This window comes from Marmota monax, unplaced genomic scaffold (genome assembly GCF_021218885.2).
Source record: "Marmota monax isolate L192 unplaced genomic scaffold, Marmota_monax_Labrador192_F-V1.1 WCK01_AAM20220418_F8-fsc00211, whole genome shotgun sequence".
Taxonomy (NCBI): Eukaryota; Metazoa; Chordata; class Mammalia; order Rodentia; family Sciuridae; genus Marmota; species Marmota monax.
Window position 1 is genome coordinate 1,379,949 of NW_026694080.1, and position 24,035 is coordinate 1,403,983.

The window sequence follows — 24,035 nt, forward strand, 5'->3', positions numbered from 1 at the left end:
TTTACAAAGGGGTGATTTCTTTCATACTTGTTTTTGGGGACAGTTCTTCATCAATGATAACTTTATTGAATTTTAGTTTCTACAAAAGAGCTGGTTAAATGCTTAATTCTTCACCTTTGATTTCCAGTTTCTACAGAGTTGGCACTCTGTTGTGCTCAGCAACTAATGAATAAAAAAGGAATTGAGGGTTTATTTTGTTTTCTTTTTCTTTGTAGTTGTCATTATGAACTCTTAGACTTTCTATAGAAATCTGTTTTAATTCTTTGCAGATAGAGGCAAGGAATCTGTGTTTTTAACATAGAGTCTTCATGATCTTCTCTTAACCATATTTTTTATTTATGCATTATAGTTGTGCATATTGGTAGGATTTGTTGTTACATTATTTGTACATGCACACAATATAACAATAGAATTTGGCCAGTATTATTCCCCAGTATTTCCCCTCCCCCGTTTCCTCCCCCTCCCTTTAGTGCCTTTCCTCTACTCTACTGATCTCCCTCCAGTTTTCCTGAGACTCCCATCCTGCCCACCTTTCTTTTCCTTTTTCCTCTTTGGCTTTCATGTATGAGAGAAAACATGCAACCCTTGGCCTTCATGATCTTGATGGAGTTGGTCTACCTGCAGAGCAGAATGATAGAATTTTATTGATTTAAAACAAGTTGTTATTTTGTTGTTATCTTCCATACCAAAGGTGTTATTCAGGGATGAGATAATGTCTAGTTTTATCAAAGGCTGAAGTTCTTATCACTGGAAATTATTTTTTTGGTACCAGGGATTAAACCCAGGGGCACTCGATCTCTGAGCCACATCTCCAGTCCTTTTAAAAATATTTTTATTTAGAGAGAGGGTCTCACTGCATTACTCAGAGCCTCACTAAGTTGCTGAGGCTGGCTTTGAACTCAGGATCCTCCTGCCTCAGCCTCCCAAGCCACTGGGATTACAGGTGTGCGCCACCGCACCTAGCTGTACTGATTTTTAACAATTTTATTTTACTAGCAAATTATAGATGCTTGTTTGTGCTTATTTTGATATAATTTGATCATTGTGTTACCTAATTTTAGATACGCCAGATTTTCAAAAGCATTCTTACCATAATCTGAGAGGTCTTTGCATATCAGTGTGATCTGTTAGATTATTGACTTGGGCTCCATCTGAGTAAACTGTTTTCCTTTTATTCTACACTTCAGATAGTCTAAGCTTAAGAAATAAAAAGGGTATGGTTTTTCTTTAGTAATTTATTGTATATTTCTATGAAAGGAAGTTTATATTTTAATAATAAGGTTTGTCATCTATAAAAAGGCCGAATTGAATGGTATAATATTCACAGAGTCTTCTATCTGCAAAGTTCTGACTCACCCGAAGGTGTCACCCGAAGGTGTCACCCAAAGGCTAGACATTTTAAAATCATGTTTCTCCATTTGCTTACTAAGTTCTGACTAAGTTTACTTGGTACTTGTTTCTACCTTCTTGACTGCTTTTCTGGGATGTCTTCTTGGCTCCCCCCCCCCCACTTTCTCCATTTTTCTTTTTCTTTTTCTTTTTTTAACTGTGCATTAGATTGAACATAATGGTGGTATTTGTTGGGTATTTGTACACCACACAGCGTGACAGTATGGTTTGGTCAGTACCACTCCCCAGCACTTCCCTCTTCCCTCCTTCTATGCCCTTTTCTCTGCTGATCTCCCTTTGATTTTTCATGAAATCCCCACTCCCCCCTTTCTTTTCCTTTTCCTTTCTTCCACATGAGAGAAAACATATGACCCTTTACCTTCTGAGTTTAGCTTATTTTGCTTAACATAATGATCTGATGTTCCATTTTCCTGCAAATGATGTAATTCCATAATTTCAGGTGTCTCCTCATGGACACCTAGGCTGGTTCCATAGTTTGGCTCTGGTGAATTGTGCTGCTATAAACATGGGTATGCATGTATCAATATAGTATGATGACTTTAATTCTTTAGGCTAAATATTGAGGAGTGGTGTTCCTGGGTTATATGGTAGTTAGGTCTTTTTCTACTCTGTAGAGGAACCTCCATACTGATTTCCATAGTGGTTGTACTAATTTACAATGCCACCAATAGTGTAAAGGTGTTCCTTTTTCTTTACATCCTCTCCATCATTTATTATTATTTGTATTCTTGTTGACTATTTCTTGACTTATTCTTTTCTGTGTCTATGGGTCAAGATACTAAGGCCTAGGAAGTGGTAAGTAGCTGTATAGTTAGTTCCCTTTGCTTGGGCTCCCAAGTTCCTACCGTGGACAAACAAGTACGAGTTTAAAGAGCCAGTCATTCTAAGAGGTGGGATGTCTTAGTCTGCTTCTAGATGAAGTCTGACCCTGGGCCCATTTCTTTTGCCATTCAACCTCAGATTCTTTCTCCTGAAACTGAAGCAGTTTCATTGGTTGATTCCCTTTTAAAAGGCTGTGATTGATAAATATCTAGCTAGCAGTTTATCTCAGTAATCAAGTCATTCAGGCCATTGGGAGTGGCCAGCCTCTATGAAACAAGCCTTTTGGGCCATCTTTACCTTTTTGTTTGTTTGAGTACAAATACACATATACTATGCAGGGGGTGAATACACTCTGGAGTGCAGGGCCCAGCAGCCATCTACAGGCCTGAAACTGTACCACACAGAAGGCATACTTTCCTGTTGCTGATGACCCACGATGGTGATAACTTTAGTGGATCAGAATTGGTGTTTATAAATCAGGGGCTTCTCAAATGATCTTTCTTCCACGGTTACTGTGTAGAATCAGTGCAACAGCCAAGGCAAAGAGGTGGCTTAAGTGAAATAAGACCCAGTGAGTTAGAGAAACTTTAGTTCTCTAAGCCAGGGGAAGAAATGTCGTTAGATTCCTTCAATGATAATGGCTTTCAGAAGAGCGTCCATTCTCATAAGCATTTAATTCCTGAGCTAAGAGAGTGAAGCACATGATCTGTCCAGAGTAGCTGAATTTATAGACTCAGAAAAGAATTTTTAAAATAGATGGGTAGAAGACAAAGAGTTGGAAAAAGTGAACAATAGTAGAATATGGTACCTCTAATTAAAAATCTAGGATGAGAGAGCATGGAGTAACTCTCAGGTGACTGCCTTCAGATTGTTCTTTAAGGCCTTTACTGTGTTGGTTCATGAGATTAACTCTGAATCTTGAACATAAGTCCTCTGACCCACCATTCCTGGCACTGCCCCAGATCTCTAAGTGAAGTGGGATGGTGCACATACAGTGCTAGATCAGTAGGTGCACTAGTTTGTGTGAACATTTACATTTTCTTTAATGGTAAGCATTGTCTGGAAGTAGGGGTGACCATGCCTGTGAGTCATGCTAGTGCTGCTAGTGGCTTTAGCTTCCCCTTCTCCAAGTTGAAGAGTTGCTAATTCCAGAAGTGAACAGAAGATGTCACTGCATCTCCATTTACTAGGCTTCCTGGTGGTTGGTACAACCAGTTCTCAATATAGCTATCAGATCACCATACTTAACTATTATGGCTGTATAACATTCTGAGTTCCCCTACTTTAACCCAAATTAAAAATTGAGTAAACCAAAGAGGGAATTCCTCAAGTTTTCTTAATTGTCTTTTTTTAGTGTGTTTGATCTAGACATATATTACTGTATTTCTAGGTAGCTGACAAAATGTATTTGCCTTTTCTTGTCACCCTTTCAGCACCTATTTGGGAGCCTAGATAGTTTTTCACAGTTGTTTTCAACAGGGTTCAACTATTGAAAAGTTTACTGGCCTTTCAGGAGCTTACTTTTAGCATGGCGGGGGTGTACCAGGGATTGGACCCCCTCATCAACCTCTGAGCCATGTCCCCAGCTCTATTTTGTATTTTATTTAGAGACAGGGCCTCACTGAGTTGCTCAGCGCCTCACTGTTGCTGAAATTGGTTTCCAACTTGTGATCCTCCTGCCTCAGCCTCCCAGGATACTGGAATTACAAGCATGTGCCACCATGCCCAGCTTGGTAGTTTACCTTTTTTTTTTTCCCTAAATATTTTTGTTATTGACAGGCCTTTATTTATTTATATGTGGTCCTAAGAATCAAACCCAGTGCCTCACACATACTAGGCAAGCACTCTACCACCCAGCCCCAGCCCCAGTCCTCGGTAGCGGTAGCTTACTTTTTAAAAAGCATTCAGCAGGAATGTAGAGGACAGTGTCCTGAAGCGAGGTGCTGAATACCAAAGAAAAACAGCTACTTTCTTTATTTTTCTGTCTGAATCCTTAGCTTTGGCAGTTGAGAAAATCAGAAACTGAATTATGACCTCAGGTGCCTGTTTTTAGAAAACCTACTGTTCAGTATACATAGGTAGTAGGGTTTCCTGTGTTACACAGAAACAAAGTTGGTGGTCAGTTGGATTACTGTAGAAAGTCTGAGGCCTACCAAAGTTATGGTGTGTTTTGATCAGATGGATTGAGAAACTAGAGTCATATATGTCCCAGTTTGGCTAGGTTGGTGCTGGTTTACACCTCTTACTCATGTGATTATTAACAGTTCCCTTTTTTAATCTCAGTTGTCCTAGTTTGGACAATATATGGTCACTTTAAATTAGCCTAAAAAGAGAGGTTAATATGTTGCAGTTTTAGTCATATTTTTTGACTTATGAACTATGGCTTCCCTGAATTTCTGAGTTGAACATATGCAAGAAAACGTAAAACTTACAAAAAACTGTTGATTCTTGCAAGGATAGTTTTTTAGTTTCTGTTTTCATTGTTCTCTGGAGTAATGAGTTCCAAAAATAGCTGTGCAATCAGAATCAACTTGTAAGCTTTCACAAATAAGAGTTTCATGGTTCTCACCACACATCCATACCAGAGTTTGTACTTACCATTACATAAAAATATAGAAGTACATGCAGTTCAAATGCTCTTGACAACTTTGTCAGCAAGCTTTTAAAAGCTATCATATAGATAATGATTTCTGTTGTTTAGATGGTGTTTGGGGGGGAGGGGGTTTGGTGATGGCTGCCTGGACCTCAGAGGTGTGCCTGGCATTGATATGAGTTGCCTTTTCATTTCAGATGTCATCTGGGTGATTCTCAGTGTGGAGGTGGGTGGACTGTTAGGAGTAACGCAGCAGCTGTCATCTTTTGAAACGGAGTTCAACACACAGCCTCATCGCAAGGTAGAAGGAAACTTCAACCCGTTTGCCTCTCCCCAAAAGAACCGACAATCAGATGAAAACAACTTAAAAGACCCTGGGGGTTCCGGGTTCGACTCGATCAGCAAAAACACATGGGCTCCTGCTCCTGACCAAACCGAGCAAGATCAGAATAGACTCTCACAGAACTCTGTAAATCTGTCCCCCAGCAGTCACGCAAACAACTTATCAGTAGTGACTTACAGTAAGGTAGGTGCCCTCGGAGAAGAGGAGAAGGGATAGGTGGTGGGCCTTGGGATTCGTGATACCCCTTCTTGGCAAACCTAGAATCCTGACTGCCACTCAGTGGAGGTGGCTCTGTGAGACTGCTCACCTCTTCTGCCAACACCAGCAACACAAATGCCTACCCCTTCTCCCCTCCCCCACCCCACATCTTGTGGATATTGCTGCATCCACATTTTATAATTTACTCCCATCTCTCTGTTCTGGTTTGAATGTTGAAAGACCGACTTTTTTTTTTTTTTTTTTAAACCATATTAGCATTTACAAAACAAAAGCAAATGTCAAAATATCACTAGCCATGCTTCCAGTGTGGATGTATACAAAGCTGAGAGCACAACAACACACATTAGGGATTTGTTTCTAATTGATTGTTTGAGGTGCTCCCCCCATGAGTAGAAAGAGAAACTCAGTTATCTTGTCCTTATTATTGTTGTTGGACTTTAACTTTATTTACCGTGTTTGCATGTCTTGTTGACGTCTTTTCAATCTGTTATGGCCCATTGACCTCTTTACCCACAACCCAGCGTGGCTCAAGTGATATTTTGACTTTTCAAATGTGGGAGATAAGTGAGAGAAATGTTAGCCGAGAATTTAAATACTCTGTTGTGAGATACCCTTCTAGCTGTATGAGTTCTTGATCTGTTTTCCTCATGCCCTGCTAAGGTGACGGTGGCTCCTGGTTGTTGGTTGGGACTGGTTGATGAAGCCCTGGTGCTGATAGTTCATGGTGGCAGGTGTTGTGTGGTTGAGTATTGGGAGAATTCCCCTGCATTCTTCTCTGATGGAAAATGCTGTCCACTTAAGCCCTGTGTCCCACCTGTACAGCTACACAGACTGTGAAGTCGAGTTTTGCTTCATGGTGGCATTCATCCTCAATTTTTAAAATAAAGTTGTTTATTTGAGGGGCAAGTTGCTCTGTAAAATGGTATTTTTCTGACTAGTGGTTTATATATGGTTTAGATCAAGAGAGAACTTAAGAAACCTGGTGATGTGAGTGGTCTTTCTTCACATGGTGTCATAGAGGAAATTTATTGAGCAGTAGTAACAGAATGGATTGATATGGTCTTTATAGAGGATTTTGTGCAGTCATGTTAGTTGTACAGGATATGAGAGGAGTTAAGTTGGCCAGACAATATTGCTGTAATGAGGAAGGACTTCACATCTTAATACTCTTAAATAAAGATTTTCTTTTAACTTATATAATTCTCCGGAGTCCTTAAATTTTTCTTTCTTAAATTTAATCATCCAGAGTCTGTGACTGTTCTAAGGGTAGTGAGCAGCCTTGTTAGAATGGAAACTTGAGGCAGCTGAGTTTGATGGGAAGATGAAAGTTGAAAGAAGCAAAATCAGTCACTCCACTGCTCTCTGCAAAGGAAGCCCTTAAGCAGCTGTGAGCTGTCTTGCTGAGCCACGCTACAGTCTCAGGAGAGGGCCAGGGCACTGCACTCATCTCCTGCATTGTGACGTGGTTGTTGTCCTCTTCTTTGGGGACTGATGCTTTTCATCCAATTCCATGATATCATCCAGAGGGTATGGTGGTCTCGTCCTCGTCTTTCCTGCCATCTTTAATTAAGGTCTCATCAGCTAGCTGCTTCCTTTGGAAAAGCTGGACCATGATGAGAGGCTATTGAGGTATTTCTTGAAATTGATGAGCTCTTGGGATGTTTTTATGGACCCTTGGATCATTTAGAAGTCGCTAGAACGCATTGAAAATGTCAGTATTTGGGGTCTCCCTTTTCTCTTAATCTGTGCAGAGTCTTATTTCAAAAGTATTTATATGAACCAAAGTTTCATGAAAGTATTTCTGACTCAAATTGAGTCATCTCCATATCTTAGGGCTCCTTAAGAATTTCATTAGTGTATAGACAGTCATCCCTAAGTATTAACACATCTATGCACATCTAGAGCGGAATGTATTTGGCTGTGGTAGGAGACACAGGAGGAATAAAATATGTGATCCTGCCCACTAGGAGCTTTCAGTACAGCAGGGAGATGAAACAGGCACAGAACTGTCGTAGAACAGTTCAGCCAAGATGAAGTATGAATTTAGTTAGTAGAGAACATATAATTTGTTTGCAAAGGGAAATGATGGGGGGTGTGCAATAAGAGAAGCTTTTCAAAGGTTAGGTGAGATTTGGAAAGATGGCCAGACAGCACGGAGAGTGGTATGGAGAACATTTTAAAGTGCCGAGGGCAGAATAAGTAAGAGTATGGGTGATGGTCAGATGCATAACGCATGCCTGGAATTCCATATACTGAGGCAGGAGGACTGCAAGTTTGAGGCCAGCTTGGGCAAAGGTCTGGGGATGTAGCTCCATTATAGAGCGTTTGCCTGGTGGAATCCCCAGTGTGTGTGTGAGCAGGGGTGGAGTTGTCCCTTTGAGGAGTAGTGAAAAATAATTACAAAGGGCTTTCAAAAATCTTAATACTATATTTAAATGGATACAAATTTATGCTAAAGGGGAGATTTAAAAATGATAAAATCCTAAATATTTATATTTGGCTTTCAAATACACTGCTAAGTTTAAAAGCCAGCATGCTTGAGCTCTGAAGTGTATACTTGACAAAGTGATGCCGTCAGGTATATACTGGAGTTAGTTTTTAACAGTTAAGTACTAGACATGCTTCCAGGTGCTTTGCAGAGATCATCTCATTTTTAGATGAGGAAACAAAAGCTCTGAGCGGCATAGCTGGGATTCTAATCCAGGCACCACATTACTAAAAGGTATTTCCTGGTAGGTGCACTTGGGCTTGCCGTAGGTCCTCTCATTCAGCTGGAAGCTGTGTTGAGGGCCAGCGTGAACTGAGTTGACTAGTATCAAGGCAGGAAAGAAGCAGAATTGAAATAAGATAAGTGATTCTAAAGTAAATTGAGCATTGTCTGTGGCTTCTTGTTTTCACAGAGCTCCCGATTGCTGGGTGTTTAAAATAGTGATGGCTTTTCCTCAGTAAAAATAAAACAATTTTTAACTCTCGGCTGGTGTTATAATAAATTACACCCTTTTATTTATGAATGAATAGAAAAGAAGAGAGAGACCCTGGGCTCTGGTGGTGAAAAGTGTTTTCAGTTTCCCAAAGATTCCATCTTCATTGGATGAGGAGGAGGGGTACCTGATGCACTGGCATCAGAGATCACTGAGTTGGCAATAGATTTTTTATTTTCTCTAAAGAAATTACCTGCATGACATCAAGGCTGGGAAAGAACGTGACACTTTTGAAGCCCATGACCACAGCTTTAGTTTTCTGCTCCCTCCATAGTTACAGCTTAACTTGCTAAGGTTGGTAGGATGACATGAAAAGATTGCTTGAGGTAGCTGCTCTGTGAGGACTGGGTGTGTCTGTCTGTCTGCAGAGGGGCAGATCTGTCAGTGTCAGGAACTGAACTCCTAATCGTAAGCTCCCCGGACTCAGTGCTTCATCCATGCAGGGGATGCTCCTGGTGGGAACCGCTGCCTCAGCTGCATCTGGCGACCCAGAGGCCCTGGCCCCTCCCTGTGAGAGCCGTCAGGGAGTCAGCAAAGTAAGAACATGCCGACCTGCTCCAAAGATTCATAAATTTGGCTCCTTGGTTTTGTTAGAATTTTGCAATTCTCATTCTCAGCTGAATTGTGGCTGACTTGTCCTGGGTTAGATTAAATATTGATGGAGGTTAAGAACTATTTTAATTCATACTTTTAATGTGATCGCTCCAGAGCCTTTGAGGACCAACAGTCACAACTGCACAGGTGCTCACTGCTGGCTTAAGGCCTGTCACACAGTGCATTCTAGCACTCTGACTCATCTTTGGGGCCAGGGTCGCTTCTGCTTGGATAGTGTGAGAGTAATGTAAAACAATTTACAGAGGTGTGGAAGAAGGGGGGAAAGGCCTATTAAAATTAGATATGTTGGGGCTTGGGTTGTGGCTCAGTGGTAGAGTACTTGCCTAGCATGTGCGAGGCCCTGGGTTTGATCCTCAGCACCACATAAAAATAAATAAATAAAATAAAGATATTGTGTCCATCTACAACTAAAAGAAAATAAATATTAAAAAAAGTAGATATGCCTTTTAATTACCAGCCAGTAATTTTTAAAATCTCTTTAAGTGTTTATTTTGGTGACACTGCAGAATGAACGCAACTGGCTCTTTACCACTGAGCTACATCCCCAGCCCTTTTTATTTACTTACTTATGTATTTTGTAATTTTGAGACAGGGTCTCCCTCAGTTGTCAGGGGGTTCCACTTTGAACTTACTATCCTCCTGCCTGAGTAGCTGGAGTTACAGGTATGTGCCACTGCACTCAGCTCTGAATGTTTTCTAAGGCCTTGCAGAGCCATAGGGCACCAAATGGTCTGATTCAGGACAGCTGGAAATAAAGGTGTGGCTGGTAAGACCCAAGTGGCTGTTCTTCAGAACAGCCAATTTGCTTCCTTTCTCTAAAGGAGTAAGATTTTACACTGGGGCGGGGGACGGGGGGCAGAAAAGTAACTTGGACTATGGCTATTATTTTGCGTTTGGTCTTACTTAAAAAAAATGTTTCGGGCTGATATATGTCGTATGTTTCTACTTTAAACTGGATTATAGCCTGAGCCACTGTTATTACTTCTGCCAAGCGGTGCTTCTGGAAAAACATGCTATTATCTTTGTCGGTAGTTGATCCCAAGGCCTTCAAGCTCCTCAGCAGCGCTGCCGAGTGCCATCTGCCCTGCCTGCCTACATGCCCCATCCCTCCCCTCGGATCTAGAGCAGGATTCAGTCTGCTTTTATCACATCAGAAGTCAACTTTTTCTACCCAGTGGCTGTGTTGATTAGGGCACAGAGGAGTTATTTTCTCTTCATCCATATGAGGGTTTACAAATAGTCCTCGGGAGTACTAGAGATTTGGAAAAGGTTGTGTTTCACTGGTCTAACATCTACTTTGAAGTGGCCTGTAAGTTTTAATAATAAGGGATGACTTTGGGGGACTTAGTGAAATTAAATCTAACATTTGCCTAGTTTCTAGGCACTGAATTTGACCAGAAGCCTGGTGATTGGTGGTGTTACCTGGGCTAACGGTTGTGGGGGGATGTTGGAGGGCACCCATTGCCATGAAACCTGATTATTTTCTATTTTTACGTGCAGATCCTTTTCCTGAAAAGAAGCTGTAAGGACAACTTGTGTCTCTTGATATTTTGTTCAGCCTATGTTGTCCTCTGGCAAAGAACAGGTAGCAAAGCTCGCCAAAGCTATAAAAACTGCCATTTATTAAGCACTTACACTGTGGCAGGCACTGTGCTCAAGACTTTTTAAATTTATTTGTTCTTGAAATTATCAATGTACCAAGTACATCCAAGTAGTTTTACAAAACTCATCACAAAAAACACCAGTCACCTCTCTGCCTCTCAACCCCCAGTTTTTGTTCCCCAGAGCCAGCAGGCTCAGTGCTTGACATTCATTATTCATTTAGTCCACACCAGAGTACAGTGAGTACTGTCATCATTTCTCCTTTACAGTTACTGAGCCTTGAAGTATACAGGTTCCACAACTTGTTCAAGGTCATGCAGCTAGAAAATGGTGAGGCCAGGATGTGAGCAGAAGCAGTTGTCTTGACTCCTGAGCCTGCTCTGTGCTTTAACACTGCATTATATTGCTTTCCAGTCCCAGTGCTCAAGTGCACATTTATTAGCTAACAGCTGTGGGCTTTCTGTCATGTATGGCTGCATTTCAAATGAGGATCAAGGCAGATACCAAATATTGTGTGACTTCTCCATTACTAAGCCTCTTCTCCCCACAAGCTACTACTTTCTTTCTATCCTCCAAGAAAGGAATGGTTCCTTAGAAACCTCAATACCAAGCCACTTGGGTTTAGATTTTGTTGGCATTGAAATTTCCTTTAAGTCACTCTCGTGATAGCAATACCTGTAGCTCTTGAAGTTACCAAAAACTTCCTATCCCTTGATGGTGGCAAAAAGGTAAATAGTCTCAGTGGTTTTGTTTTTCTGGAGCAAATTTAAAATTTCCCCTTGAATATACTGAGTATTTGGTTTGCTTGTTTTTTTGTTTTTTGGTTTTTTCCTTTGATACTGGAGGTTGAACCTGGTGGGTGCTTAACCACTGAGCTACATCCCCAGCCCTTTTTATTTTTCTGTTTTTGAGATAAGATCTCACTAAGTTGTCAAACCCAGCTTTGACCTTGGGATCCTCCTTCCTCAGCCTCCCAAGTAGCTGGGATTACAGGCCTGCATCAACATGCCCAGATATATAATATTGGAGATTTTTATAAAGATCCAAATGGAGTTTTGTCAGGTGGCCTATTTAATAGCATATCCAAGTTAAGTATAAAGTTTAGAAGAGGAATTTAGGATTGAGGTGAAGATATAAATTTGGATATCGTGTCACATTGATAGTGTCTAATACTGTGAGATGGGGTATGATCCCCTAAATGATGAGCACAGAGTAGGATATCTTGGCTGCCTGGCTCCAGCTGCTAACATTTTAAGCCAGATAAACTTTTTTCTTTTTGAGCATGGCAGGAGTGTTTGTTCTTATGTGCTGTGTGATGTTTCGCAGCGTCCCTGGTCTTCACACACTTAATGCCATAAGTGCGATGCTCCCTCTTTACAGTATAACAACTCCACAGAGTGTCTCCAGGCACTGCCAAGTGTCCCTGGGGGAGCAGAGCCCTCCCACTGATACAGAGAAGAGGTTCGAGGTCGGGGTGAGGCTTAACATTGTCTGTGACATGCTGTCTAAAGCATCTTTGCTGCACTGGATTTTTCTTTTAGGAGCTGGGATGAACCCAGTACCTCCCAAGAGGATGTGCTTTACTATGGAGCTACACCCTCATTTTATTTTTGTTTTTTTAATATTTATTTATTTATTAGTTGTAGTTGCACAATATACCTCTATTTATATGTGGTACTGAGGACTGAACCCAAGGCCTCGCACATGCTAGGCAAGCGCTCTACCACTGAGCCACAAGTCCAGCCCCCACCCCCATTTTATTTTTATTCTTAATTCACAACATTCTTGTAACTTTTGTAGTTATATAAAACAGCAGGGAAGCTTTAAGTGACCGCTGACATTCCCACAGCAAATTGAGGTTGGGCCATGGGCTGGAACTGAGGGACCCAGTTTTATTCTGATGTTGTAGATCACACTGTTGATGAGGTTTGCTGGCAAGCAAAGTTGGTTGCCTGGGCTCTGAAGGTAATTTAGACACTAGTGTCAGGTTGTGCAGACCTTCTCATTCACCTGTGAGAGCTGCAGAAGAATTTGTGGCCAAGGAGGAAGTGTAGTGCAGAGCAACTAAGGGACCTGCCCCAGCTCTGTGGCAGTTGAGCACATTCTGTACCTTAGGGGACTTGCCAGAAGACTTGATGATATTACGATGATTCTCTTTTTGAAAACCCAGAAGAGCCAGTAAAGTTCTCCCAGCTTTGCTGGTGTTTGCATTGGCATGGGTCATGTGTGTATTTTTTAAATAAATTAAGCAAACACTGTGGACTTAGAAAATGTCTTTTGTTGTTTGTAATGTTGCTATCTGAAAATAAAAAGTATGTCCAGGAACTCTCCCTTTTGTACCTCAACAGCTTCAAAAGCTGTCCAGCTCCATTTTATTTGCTTTGAGGCTCAGAGCATTGTCTTAGACTTTTCTGATGCTGGGCAGTCTTGCAGCAAAAATGGAGCTAGTGTCCAGGATTGCTGTTGTACTTATTTGGGTTGTAAGGATGCTTTCTTCTGTACTCAAATTCAGCATTTTTATTTCTAATGAATATTTCAGAGTTGAACTAGTGAAAGTACAGGTTCAAATAGATAAAAGTGTAATTCTGAAGTGTGTGAATTTATCTGCAGGTATGGATGTTCAGGTTTCAAATTAATTAATTGTTCTCAGCTCAGTCTGCTGTGACTGTATTCTAAGAAGACTAACAGAAAATATTGTACCTCAGGGAAGATGTGGGCTTCCTTATGGCTCAACTTAAAGTGAGGCCCTTTCCAGAGTCCCTTGGAAGGATCTGAGGGTCTTGGGCATTTTCCCCGTGATGCTGTTGCCTTAAGGACTGATTAAGTCAAGCTAAAATTGATTGCTTTACACAAAGTTAGCCTTGATACTATTGAGTCAGAAAGCGAGATCTCCTGGGTACTCGGCCTGTGCTAATTCCTATCTCCAAATAATTTACTGATTACAAAGTGATCAGCCCATAGGAAAGAATGAGAGCCAGTAAAGGTAAAGTAAGCTGAGTTCCAGGTGACTTTTTAAATGCTCACAGGTGTTTGGGAGAAGAAAACAGTAAGGTTTGGAGTAGTTAAGATATGGTATTTTGATGGATTTGAACTGAATTAGAGGGAAGAATCACCACTTTCAGGAAGGCCCAGAGGCAACCACGGGCAGGGTGTATGCAAGGGACACTGGCCAGCCAGCTGGCTGCATGAGCTTAGAAAGGGTGGGGCGAAAAATCCGAGGAAGACCTTTGAGAGCCACGCAAAAGAGGGTTCCGTGTTTAATGTGAAAGGAAACAGAGCCAGCAGTGCTTCTGAGCAAGGACGGGTCAAGATGTAACCCAATATGACCGGGACCAAGGAGAAGACAGCTTACTCTATTCCTTTAACCAGCTAGCCAGCCAGCCATTGTGAGGGGCGATGCCTGTGAGTTAATCATGAGATGGCCAGGGCAAATGATAGCTTTTAAGGAAAGGGTAGTTGACAAAAAAAGGTTGTAAGAGCTTGAAAGTGTGAGAGGAAGTGGGACCAGCAGCCTTACCTGTGTCTTAGCAGAGCTCCCATAATGCAGTGACAATGGCTGTGTGGCTAGGAAGGAGGATAAGCTGCTTTTCTTTGGGTGTCCTCCCCATAGGAACTCTCTCCAGTCTTTCTTCCTTTTAGGAATCCGCTTACTCTAAGAGATGCCCACAGAGAGCTCTGCGAGCACCCTACTTGGATTCTATCATATTGATTCATGGTGTCTTTAAGCTAGAAGAAGTCCAAATAGCAGATAACTTTTTCTGACATCTTTCTGAAGATGGAAAGGGAAAGTCATACTCAGATAGGATCCTTCATTTCTTTGTCGAACTTTTAATAAAACAGTTTCATTGAGCTATGTTGGAGTTTGATGGCGATTCTCTTAATCTGAAGGGGGGTGGTAAGTGAAGCTGTAGAGTTGCTTTTAGCCATGGGTAGCTTGGATGAATGGGAGGAGGAAGGCTGGAGGGTGCATGGAGGGAAGAAAGGAGGTTAGACAGACATGGGTGATAGGGAGGCTAGAAGGATGGGTGGTGAAGGGTTGGTAAGTGGAAGGAGGATGGCTGGATAGAGAAGTTCCCCAGTGGCATTATATTTAGTTAAGAACAACAGAAAAACTGTTCTAAGAGGTAAGTATGAAAAATGGATATAGAAGGCTTTTAAAAAGATACTAAGGAGCTGGGGCCATGACTCAATGGTAAAGTGCTTGCCTAGCACGTGTGAGGCCTGGATTTGATGCCCAGCTCTGGGGGAGCAGAGAGGTTGAGCACACATATGCACGTGCAGAAGACTGTGAACTAAGCCTGCCCTGGGATCAGCCCTTATGCCTTAAAAGTAAGTTTTTTCCAGTTCTTTGCCGGTTCTTACCCTTATCCTCAGCTAAGACAAGAAATTTTTGAATTTGGGGGGGATTTTCCCATGAAAGTGGCTTGAAAAGTAACATTAAGTCATCGGTAGAAGTCCTCTCATGCTGAAGTGGCCCTTCTATACCACCAGCAAGCTACCTTGCAGTCAGTAGTCACCAAGGAAGGCCCTGGTTTGAATATCCTCAGAGAGTGCTCAGCATTCTGCCTGTTACTCCAGCAGGCTTAATTTCATTTCTAGTTAATGAGAGACTGATGGTTGATCAGGCCATGTCAGTCTCTGGCCCCTGCCACCCAGGCCAGGCCTGTGAGCTGGGCCTCACCACACCATGTTTGCAGTACAGGATCAGGACAGAACTTGGTACTAAACCCTGTATTCTTCTGTGTTTGCATTCAGTGTACATAAGTGATAAAAAAAAAAAAAAAAAAAAAGCACTAGGCCGGTGAAGCGCTGACCGGGACTGGCCCAGGAATGAGGAGGAGGAGGAGGGTGTTATCTGATGCTGCCATCAGTATACACTGGGAGAGCATGTTATTTCGCAGCCATGCAGCAAATGCTCCTGTCTTTTATTAACCTGTGTGAACCTTTTTATTTATTTAAACCAAATCACAAATAAAAGCAAAATAAAGACAGGTATGTGAAAGTCTCTGTGTTGTGGTGGTTTATCTTAAACAAGTTTTCATATAAAGAGTAACCCAAAAAGCTTTCAGTGAGACAGCCTTTTTTCATTAGGAATTTTGGCCGTCTCCTTTTTTTCCTAGAAGGTTAGAAAACAGAGAATTGGCTCAGCGGTGCAGCACCTTTCACAGTTCCTTCCTTCATTTTACCGACGTTTCAGTCCACTGTATGCACGGCACAAATAATCAGCAAGAACAAGCCCTACCCCGCACAGGCAGCCTGCTCTCCTGATAGCACGTCACTGACTACTATTCAAAATTGAATGAACTTTAAAAAAATTCTAGCATATAGTTAATGTGTTCTCATTGACAGTTTAAAAAATATATTTTAGTTGTTGATGGGCCATTTATTTATTTGTATGTGGTACTGAGACTCGAACCCAGTGTCTCACACATGCTAGGCAAGCACTCTTCCATGGAGCTACAACTCCGGCCCTCATTGACAGTTTTTTTTAGTATAGACTTGAGCATCCCTAATTTAGAAATCCAAAATGCGACAAAATCAAAACTTTGAGAACATCAATATAATGTCACCACTAGTGGAAAATTCCACACCATGAAACTTTGTTTTATGCACAAAATTATGAAACTGAAATTATTTGTATAAGGTATATACAAAATAAGTGAATTTCATTTGTAGACTTGGATCCCATTCCCAATATACTTTTTTTTTTTCGGTGGGGGGGGGGTGTCAGGGATTGAAAGCAGGGCTGCTTTACCACCAAGTCACAACCCCAGTTTTTTTTGTTTTTTTTTTATTCTAAGTTGCTGAGGCTGACCTTGAACCTTGTTATCCTCCTGCCTTAGCCTCCCCAGTTCCTGGGATTACAGACAGGCCACCATCATGCCCAGCTCAATATATCCTGTGCTATATATGCAAATCTTCAAAAATCCCAAACACATCTAGTCCCAGCCATTTCAGGTAAGAGATATACAATGTGTACCCCTTTTTGGAAAGGTGATTTTGACCTTCGTAGTTTTGGGAAGAACTCTAAGGTGTTGCAGGTGTGGGGCTGATCCATGCACTGTGGCTTTTGAAAACCGCAAGTAGAGAAGGTCCTGACTAAAGTAGGATATAAAAATGTTTGTGTGTGTTGTGTTGGTTTTTTGAGACAGGATCTCTCACTGTTGCCCACACTGGTCTCCTGGGCACAAGCAGTCCATGGTGTCCAGCCACAAGTCATTTTCTGGTTTCAAGTATTTGTGTCCTCTGTAAATATGGTTAAATGAGTTTGGCTGCTGATCTTTATGTGATAGGACAAGATTCCTCATAGACAAGGGTGGCCTTCAGCATCAGATTCACCAAAATCACGTTTAAAGACAAGTCACTGATGTCAGATTAGTTAGTATTGGCATCTGCTTTTCTTGCAGATAAAGAAGAGCTGCTAGTTACCCCAGAAGACAGCGAACACTCTCTGTATTTCCCCAGTCTTCCTTTAGGACAGGATGGTGTTGGCCCCCGGAACTGTGACACCAGCTCGTAGAGCTCTAGCAGAGTTCTGGGGACAGGCCTTCCATCTTGAACATACATACCTCCATCCCTCTGCTAGGAAAGGCACTTCCCACTTGGTCTTCTGCCATGGGATGCCCTGGACAAACTGTTCTTGGATTCTTTGCCAGCTGTCTCCTGTACAACTGGTGTTGAGTTTCCCGTGTTCTGTGATCCACTATAATCCTACATGCAGGGACTCTAGATCATAGAGTGGTTTCGAAATAGGATTGGCTCTCTCTCCCTTCCTTGAACTGATGGTAGTTGATTGGGGGAAGCAGAATAATCTTGTTCCTCAAGCCACCTTTCTGCACCAGTTAAGCATCAGGCACTCCTCCCCTGGGTTAAAAGAAATTGGGTAGCATTCTTCCTTTGGAAAAGCACAGAACCTCAGTCATTAAATAGAGGATCCATGATGACTATAATCTAAGCTAGTTAAATCCGACACTTAATGATCTGAGGGCCAGGACAGTCAGGTGGGAATCTGAAAGTGGTCATCTCTTTCCCCTGACAATTGCACAGAACCCCCTGTGTTTATCTGTTAAACGGGAAGCACAGCAGCTCTAGAGGAAAGTCTCATGTTCCCTTCTCTGCGTGTTCCACACCAGTCACGGCCCATCCCTGCACTGTAGAGACGCACAGGCAGGGTGGAGCTCTGGGCCAAGAAGCAGTTACTTTTAGGGTAAAGGGGGAGATATTTCATAGAAAACAATACTATTTGCTTTTCAAGTTGTCTTTGTGCACTTTTTTCCTGCACAGAAGCCTGGTGTTAAATCTTAGAGAACCTAAGCTTCTGTTGCTCTCCCTGTTCACTCTGGATGAGCGGGTGTTGGAAAATGCTGAGTTAGCAGCTTGTTTTAAGCGGCTTTACCTCCTACCTCTGGGGCACATGGCCTTCCTTGGAAGTTGTGCCAGGTGGAGTCTGAGAGCCCTTTGCCACCCTTGATTGAGCTGGTAGTGCCGAGGCTGCTGACAGAGCTGCCGCCTTGGCTTGCTTGCTGGAGGCATAGTTGGCTCAGGGATCAGCAGGTCTTGTGTGGGATTTTGGCATTTAAGCACCAGCTGCTCCATTTACCAGTTCTGTGCCCTCGATCAGGTTACCTCACTTCTCTTGAGCCAGGAGATCATGTTTGTCTCAGTGGATCCTTTGTGAGGATTAAAGAGAACATTTCAGGCACTGTGGCCATGCTTGGCGTGTGGCTGAGCTCCTCAGTTAGGCCTGCCCATCCTGGGGCTCCCTCCTCCCGATATTTTGTTCAGTGATACCTCAAAGCAGTAGATTCTGGTCTTCGGGGGATTTATGTGGAAAAACACAGTGGTGAGGGGGATTCCGTCATTTCCACAAAGAAGAAAAAAAAACTATGGAAAATTTAATCTCATGTTCCCCATTCTTGGTGGCTTTGACCTCTGTCTGGCCTAAGCATGACCAGAAGATGTTTCTCTTAGAATACTGTTGGCAGCTTACTGAGCCAGGCACTTTGTGTCAACTCCCAAAACCTTAAATCTGGAAAGGTTCTGGAGCAAGCTGAGGTGGGTGGAGGGAAGAGTCCCCACCAGGGTTACTTGGTGAGTGGGTGCAAAGCTGGAAGCAGCATCCAGTTTCCTCCCGGGTCTGCACATCAGCATCCCACTGCAGTAGGAACTGGGAGGGTCCTGCAACTCTCATCACCTCCCCTATCTTTTCCTGGGCCCTAGGAGGCTGTGACCAAATGGATGGCATGAACCAGACACTTATCCCTAAGCCTACGCAACTATTTAGAAACCTGGCTTTGGAAGGGCCACTGTTGTAGGACATGGGGGGTCTGACACTCCAGGCAGTAGCCGGAGAAATCCTATCCTCCTCCAATTCCCAATTCAATGAGTGTCTCTTGGGTGCCTGCTAAGGGCTAGGTACCGTGCCTGCAGGGTGACAGCAAAGAAAGCACACTCACGATGAAAAGGGATTCTGATCATAGGCAATCCTGCAAACTGGCACTTTTATTCCTTTTCAAAGAAATCTTTTTTGTGTGTTTGTTTTTTTAAAGCACTCATTCTGGCTCTGCCCATGTTCAATCAGACTAATGAAAAAACGTGATCTTGGTCTCCCTGTGCCTTCCTGCTCTGAGTTGGGCTCAGATTCGGGGTTCTTCCTGTGGTCATCCAGCACGGGGAACACTCCTCAGGTCATTTCTCGTGGGGATGACTGAGTGCTTGCTCTTCACACCAGCTAATCCCTGCAGCCTCTAGGCCTGTGTGGGATATAGGGGGACTGGCTACCAGTCAGCTGTGCACTTTCAGGTCTTACATTAAATGATTTCACCAAGGAAGAGGGGAGGGCAGAGTGAGGCACACCATCCTGCAGTGTGTGATGTGACTGCTTTTGGTGTTGGCACATCTCATCTGGTATCTCATTCTGAATCTAAAGGAAAAGCAAGACCAGGAAGCCTTTTCCACCCAGCCAGACACATGGAAAGTGACTTTGGGAATTTGTAGTAAGCCCCAAGGAGAACAAAGAACACTGCGGCCCGCAGACTTAGGTTTGAGTCCTGGCTATGCTTCTTACCAACCGTGCAACCTTGAACAAGTCTTTTTAGTCTGTAGTAAAAGAGGCATCTCCCAGATAGGTGTGGCCATATTCACTTGCTTTCAGGGCAGAGGTGAGGACTAATGACAGCAAAGTACCAGTTCCTAGTACTGTGCCTGGTCCTGGTTGCTGGCTAGATGGTTGCGGTTCCTGCCATGTTGTCTCCATTGTTACAAGTGTGTTAGCTAAGCTGGGCATGGTGGCACATGCCTGTAATCCCAGTGGCTAGAGAGGTTGAGACAAGAGGATCGGGAGTTCAAAGCCAGTCTCAGCAACTTAGCGAGGCACTAAGCAACTCAGTGAGACCCTGTCTCTAAATATGCACTATAGGACTGGGGATGTGGCTCAGTGGTCAAGTGCCCCTGAGTTCAGTCCCTGATATCCAAAAAAAACCAGAAAGTAGTGCATGAGGGTGTTCAGCACAGAGGACGAGACACTATTGACAAGAAGGGAATAGGAAAGCTTTGGGACCTGGGTGGGTGAAGGTTGGCACCAACTGATCCACTTGCACCCTCTCTGCACTGCATGATTTGGTGAGAAACACACAGCCCTTGTCTGTGACTGGGGCATCCTTCTGGCTCTCCTGGGGACCCTAGATTCCCGTGCTTGGTTTGGTTGTCAGGCTGCCTGTGTGTCTGCCGTCACTGACTGTCTTCACTCTCTTCCAGGGGCTCCACGGGCCTTACCCCTTCGGCCAGTCTTAAACGGGTGTCAGCAAGAAGAAAAATTAACAAAAGACAGAAGGCCCGACTTTGGGGGGGAGGGCAAGGGGTTCCTCTGGATTGCAAACCACATCGCACGGATCCCTGCTCTGATCTCCCATCCCGGAAGAAGAGGAAGAAGCAAAACAGAACTAGTTTTGAGTAAACTCAGTATGCATGTGTGAATGCTGAATCCCAGGAATGGTGTTGAGGCTACCAAGAAGAGATCCATGCAGCCACCTTGGGCTCTGCTTATTAGGTGTCAGTCTACCAAGTCGTTAGGTCACTCGGGAAGGGGGAAAAGTTTTAAATGGGGGAAAATAAGCCATCTTTTTAAACAAAAATTATTTTGCCTACAGAGAGGTTGTAGCTTTGAGCACATGTTAATTTTCCCCCTTTCTTCTCTTTTATTTTTTTAAGGAAGGGATAACACTCTGTAGAATAGTGCTTGCTCTGGAAGCCACTCAGGTTGAAGCCGGTGGCAAGCTTGGGGCCCCCGCGGGTCAGCGCTGCAGGAGCGCACTGCCGAGCCGCCCGGCCCCGGGAGCCTGACCCATTTGTTTTCAGTGACATCACCCTCCCTCTCTATCTAATCCTCTGTTGATTTACACCTTTGACATTAGTGTTTGTCAACCCTGTGGCTTGTGAGCATCAGAACCTCTCTGAAGGCCAAACTTCCCTGTGTGGCCAGCAGAGGAAGCCTTGAGGACAGATCTCTGCTGAAGTGGGAGTTTCTGAGGCCGAGAGGTGTCCTTCTGCACACACTGGTAACAGTTCAGATTGTTCCTCTTCATGTTCCTCTTGGCAGAGAATGCCACCACACTTCCTGCCCTCCATTCTTCATGCAGTGGCCCCCATTCACTCTGGGGACAGCACCTCTGCTGGGTAGATGCGTGCGCCTGTATGCACGTGGGGCTGGTGCAGCTCGCCAGCCCGCGCACGGCAGCAGCAAGCTCTTCTCTGTCACCGCACAGCTCCCTTCCTCCGTGTCCTTTCAGTTGTCCTCTGTAGTGTCTCCACAGCCTGTTAGTGGAGGCCGAGCTGTTAAGATATGAAAATACAGCCCCGAGTGGGGAACTGGTCACGGGAAGGACCACAGCCACTGACTGCTTGATCTTGGAGACCACATTTAGGTGGAAATGAGAGACCCCCGCCCCCAGCAGGAGGCCTGGTCCATGGTGGGCGTGGGCCTGCCGGTGTCCTGTGGATTCCAGGCAGGCTGGATGTGGACGTCTCCTCTCGTGGGAAGCTTGAATCAGGCTAGAACAGCTGTCTGCCAAAGATACTCGAATATGCAAAGTCCCTCTCTCTTCTCAGCCCCCTCCTTCCCTAAGTCTAGTTGGCTTGAGAGCAGGGAGATGGATCCAGGGTGTGGTTGCAGGGTCCCCTACCTGTGATCACACCCCTTTCTGCTCCAGGGAGGTGAGAAGAGCAGGGAGACCCGGGATGAGTGGCTGCAAGGGGTCAGATGGCCTGGGTGTGGGTGAGGGTCTGCCTGCCTGCTTGTCTCTGTCTCTGGGTGTCTGAGTTCCAAAAAATGTGTGGTGTTTGTTGCTCCTCCTCCTCTTCTAAGACTGTTTTTAAATGCTTGATTGTGGGAGAAAAGCTTGTATGACATTTTCCCTTTCATCTCTCCACCTCCCAAAAAAACTAACCGGGGAATAAACTGGCTCACTGTGGAGCCCGTAGAGGGCTGGGCTGGGCTGGGCTGGGCTGGACCAGGGCTTCTCTGCAGCACCTACTTTCTATGCACATGAGTGCCCCACTCCCCAGCAGAGCCCAGGGGAGACCCTGCCGGGGGCCCACATCACACGGCTCAAGATAGTCTTTTGTTGGTGCCAATCTCCTAGGACACTGCCACCCTGGAATGCGCACCTGCTTGCTAGCCTTGAAGCAGGGGCTCTCCAGTGGCCTTTGGCAGGATCGTGGGAGGCTTCATGACCCCTCCTTTCCTGGCTTCCCCACCTGCCCCACAGTAGGTGCCCATCCCACTTTCCCCACAGGGCTACCTGCTCTGACTCAGCAGGGGCGCCAACCAGCCAGGCAGCCACCCTCTTGAAGTCCAGCCCTGCCAGAGCCATCCGCTCCTCTTTCTTGTAGGCATCTTCCCCTGGCAAATTAGATGTCCCATGCACCTTGACTTCCTTCCTAAGAACAGTTTCTGAACCTGGCCTTGGAAAGATGAGCCTCAGGCAAGTTCAAGCCCTGCTCTGTGGCTTCCCAGGGTCAGAAGAGGGTCCTGGCCATTTGCTCTCCCTCCCCTCAGTGGCATGGCTTCTGAGCAGTGCTTGATGCCCCTTTCTCCTCCCCTGCTGCTTGGCTAGTAGAGGCTGCCTCTCATCTCCAGCAGCCCTTGCTCCTCTTAAAATCTTCCGGACAGGACCACCAGCGTCAGGCACCCAAGAAGCAAGGGCAGGTGCCATCTTTGGGTGATAGGGCCAGGGGGATGCGGTCTTGGGAAGAACCTGTCCGTGTGCATGGAGTGAAAGGTGTGGGTGTGCCCGCGCGTGCGTGCGTGCGTGCGTGCGTGTGTGTGTGTGTGTGCATGCTTTTTCTTTTTGCCACGGTGACATTGAATTTGGGGCATTTTTTTCTACAAGAAGCAGCCTTCTCTGCCCCAGTAAGGACTGGCTGTGACTTCAAGGCACTTTGAGCCTAGGAAAACCTCACCAAGACAGCCAGTGGCCTGGGGGCGCCAAGGTGGGAAGTGGGCATGAGAGTAGACACCTCCCCAAATTCAGTCCGGCCCCCAGCAGGAGAGCGCGGCGGGGTTGCCAGGGCTCAGAAATGTAAACTGATCCTCTCCCCTCCCCCACCTGCCTTGTGCCTCGGTTTCCCTTTGTACCCTTGGGTGAATGCAGGGGCAGTGATGGCTGCCCCTTCCACCTGGATGGTGGTGTGTGTGGCGAGCAAGCTGGTCGGTGTGTGTGGTGGGGCCGATGGGGCCTAGGAGGAGGTGAAGACGAGGAGGTCTTTCCTGACTGTAAAGATGAATATTTGTATGATTAAATTAACACACAAAAAAAGCTCTGCATGTGTCTCTGAGTCTCATTGCACCTTCAAGCCTGTATGTGGCCCGCTTGGCCTGATGGTGGCCCTGCGGGTCTCCCCTTTGCAGATGGGAAAGCTGAGATCCTAAGGATCATTGTATTAGGGGATGTCAGTCCTGGATTACAGCTGTCCTTCCTGGTACCCAGTGACCAGAAAGGCAAAGAAACTGATTCCAAATGACCTTTAGGTCACCAGGGTGCCACGCCTCTGTTGATCACTCCTCTGTTCCCAGCATGGAAGAAATACCAGCCAAGTGGTGTTGAGCAGCCGGCAGCCATTGCGTAGGCCCCGGCTGTGTGTCCAGCGCATGGCATAGTGAGATGGCAGAGCAGATATCTGGTCACCTTGCCTATCCGAAGAGCAGGCAGGACAGGGCTGGGGAGTCCTTGTCCCCACCTGGGCCCCTGGCTTCCTAGGTGAAGGTGGAATGCATTTTACCTGGTCCTTCAGTGGTGGGGTGTAGTTCCTGAGTGCTTAAAGGTCTCCTTGTGGGTTCATGACGGACTTGGGCTTTGGGGGGTCTGAGGTTGAGCCCACATTCTCCATAGTTGACGAGCCCACCCCACGTACTTCCCTGAGACAGCTTGACTTTATGGGGTTCAGGGAGCAG

General features: G+C 44.8%; 1 protein-coding gene across 5 annotated transcripts in view; it reads left to right on the plus strand.

Annotated features, from left to right (window-relative positions):
* Positions 1 to 23,404, plus strand: part of Ilrun (inflammation and lipid regulator with UBA-like and NBR1-like domains) — an 86,727-nt gene extending 63,323 nt beyond the window's left edge. For 2 of the 5 annotated variants that reach the window (XM_046464385.2, XM_058585589.1), the window contains 3 exons: positions 5,023 to 5,351; positions 16,429 to 16,543; positions 20,342 to 23,404. In XM_046464385.2, the coding sequence (XP_046320341.1) occupies positions 5,023 to 5,351; positions 16,429 to 16,543; positions 20,342 to 20,559 (662 nt within the window). In that variant the 3' untranslated portion in view covers positions 20,560 to 23,404. The remainder of the gene's footprint in view (positions 1 to 5,022; positions 5,352 to 16,428; positions 16,544 to 20,341) is intronic. The other 3 variants (XM_046464386.2, XM_046464387.2, XM_046464388.2) reach the window with 3 other exon arrangements.
* Positions 23,405 to 24,035: the final 631 nt, after the last annotated feature.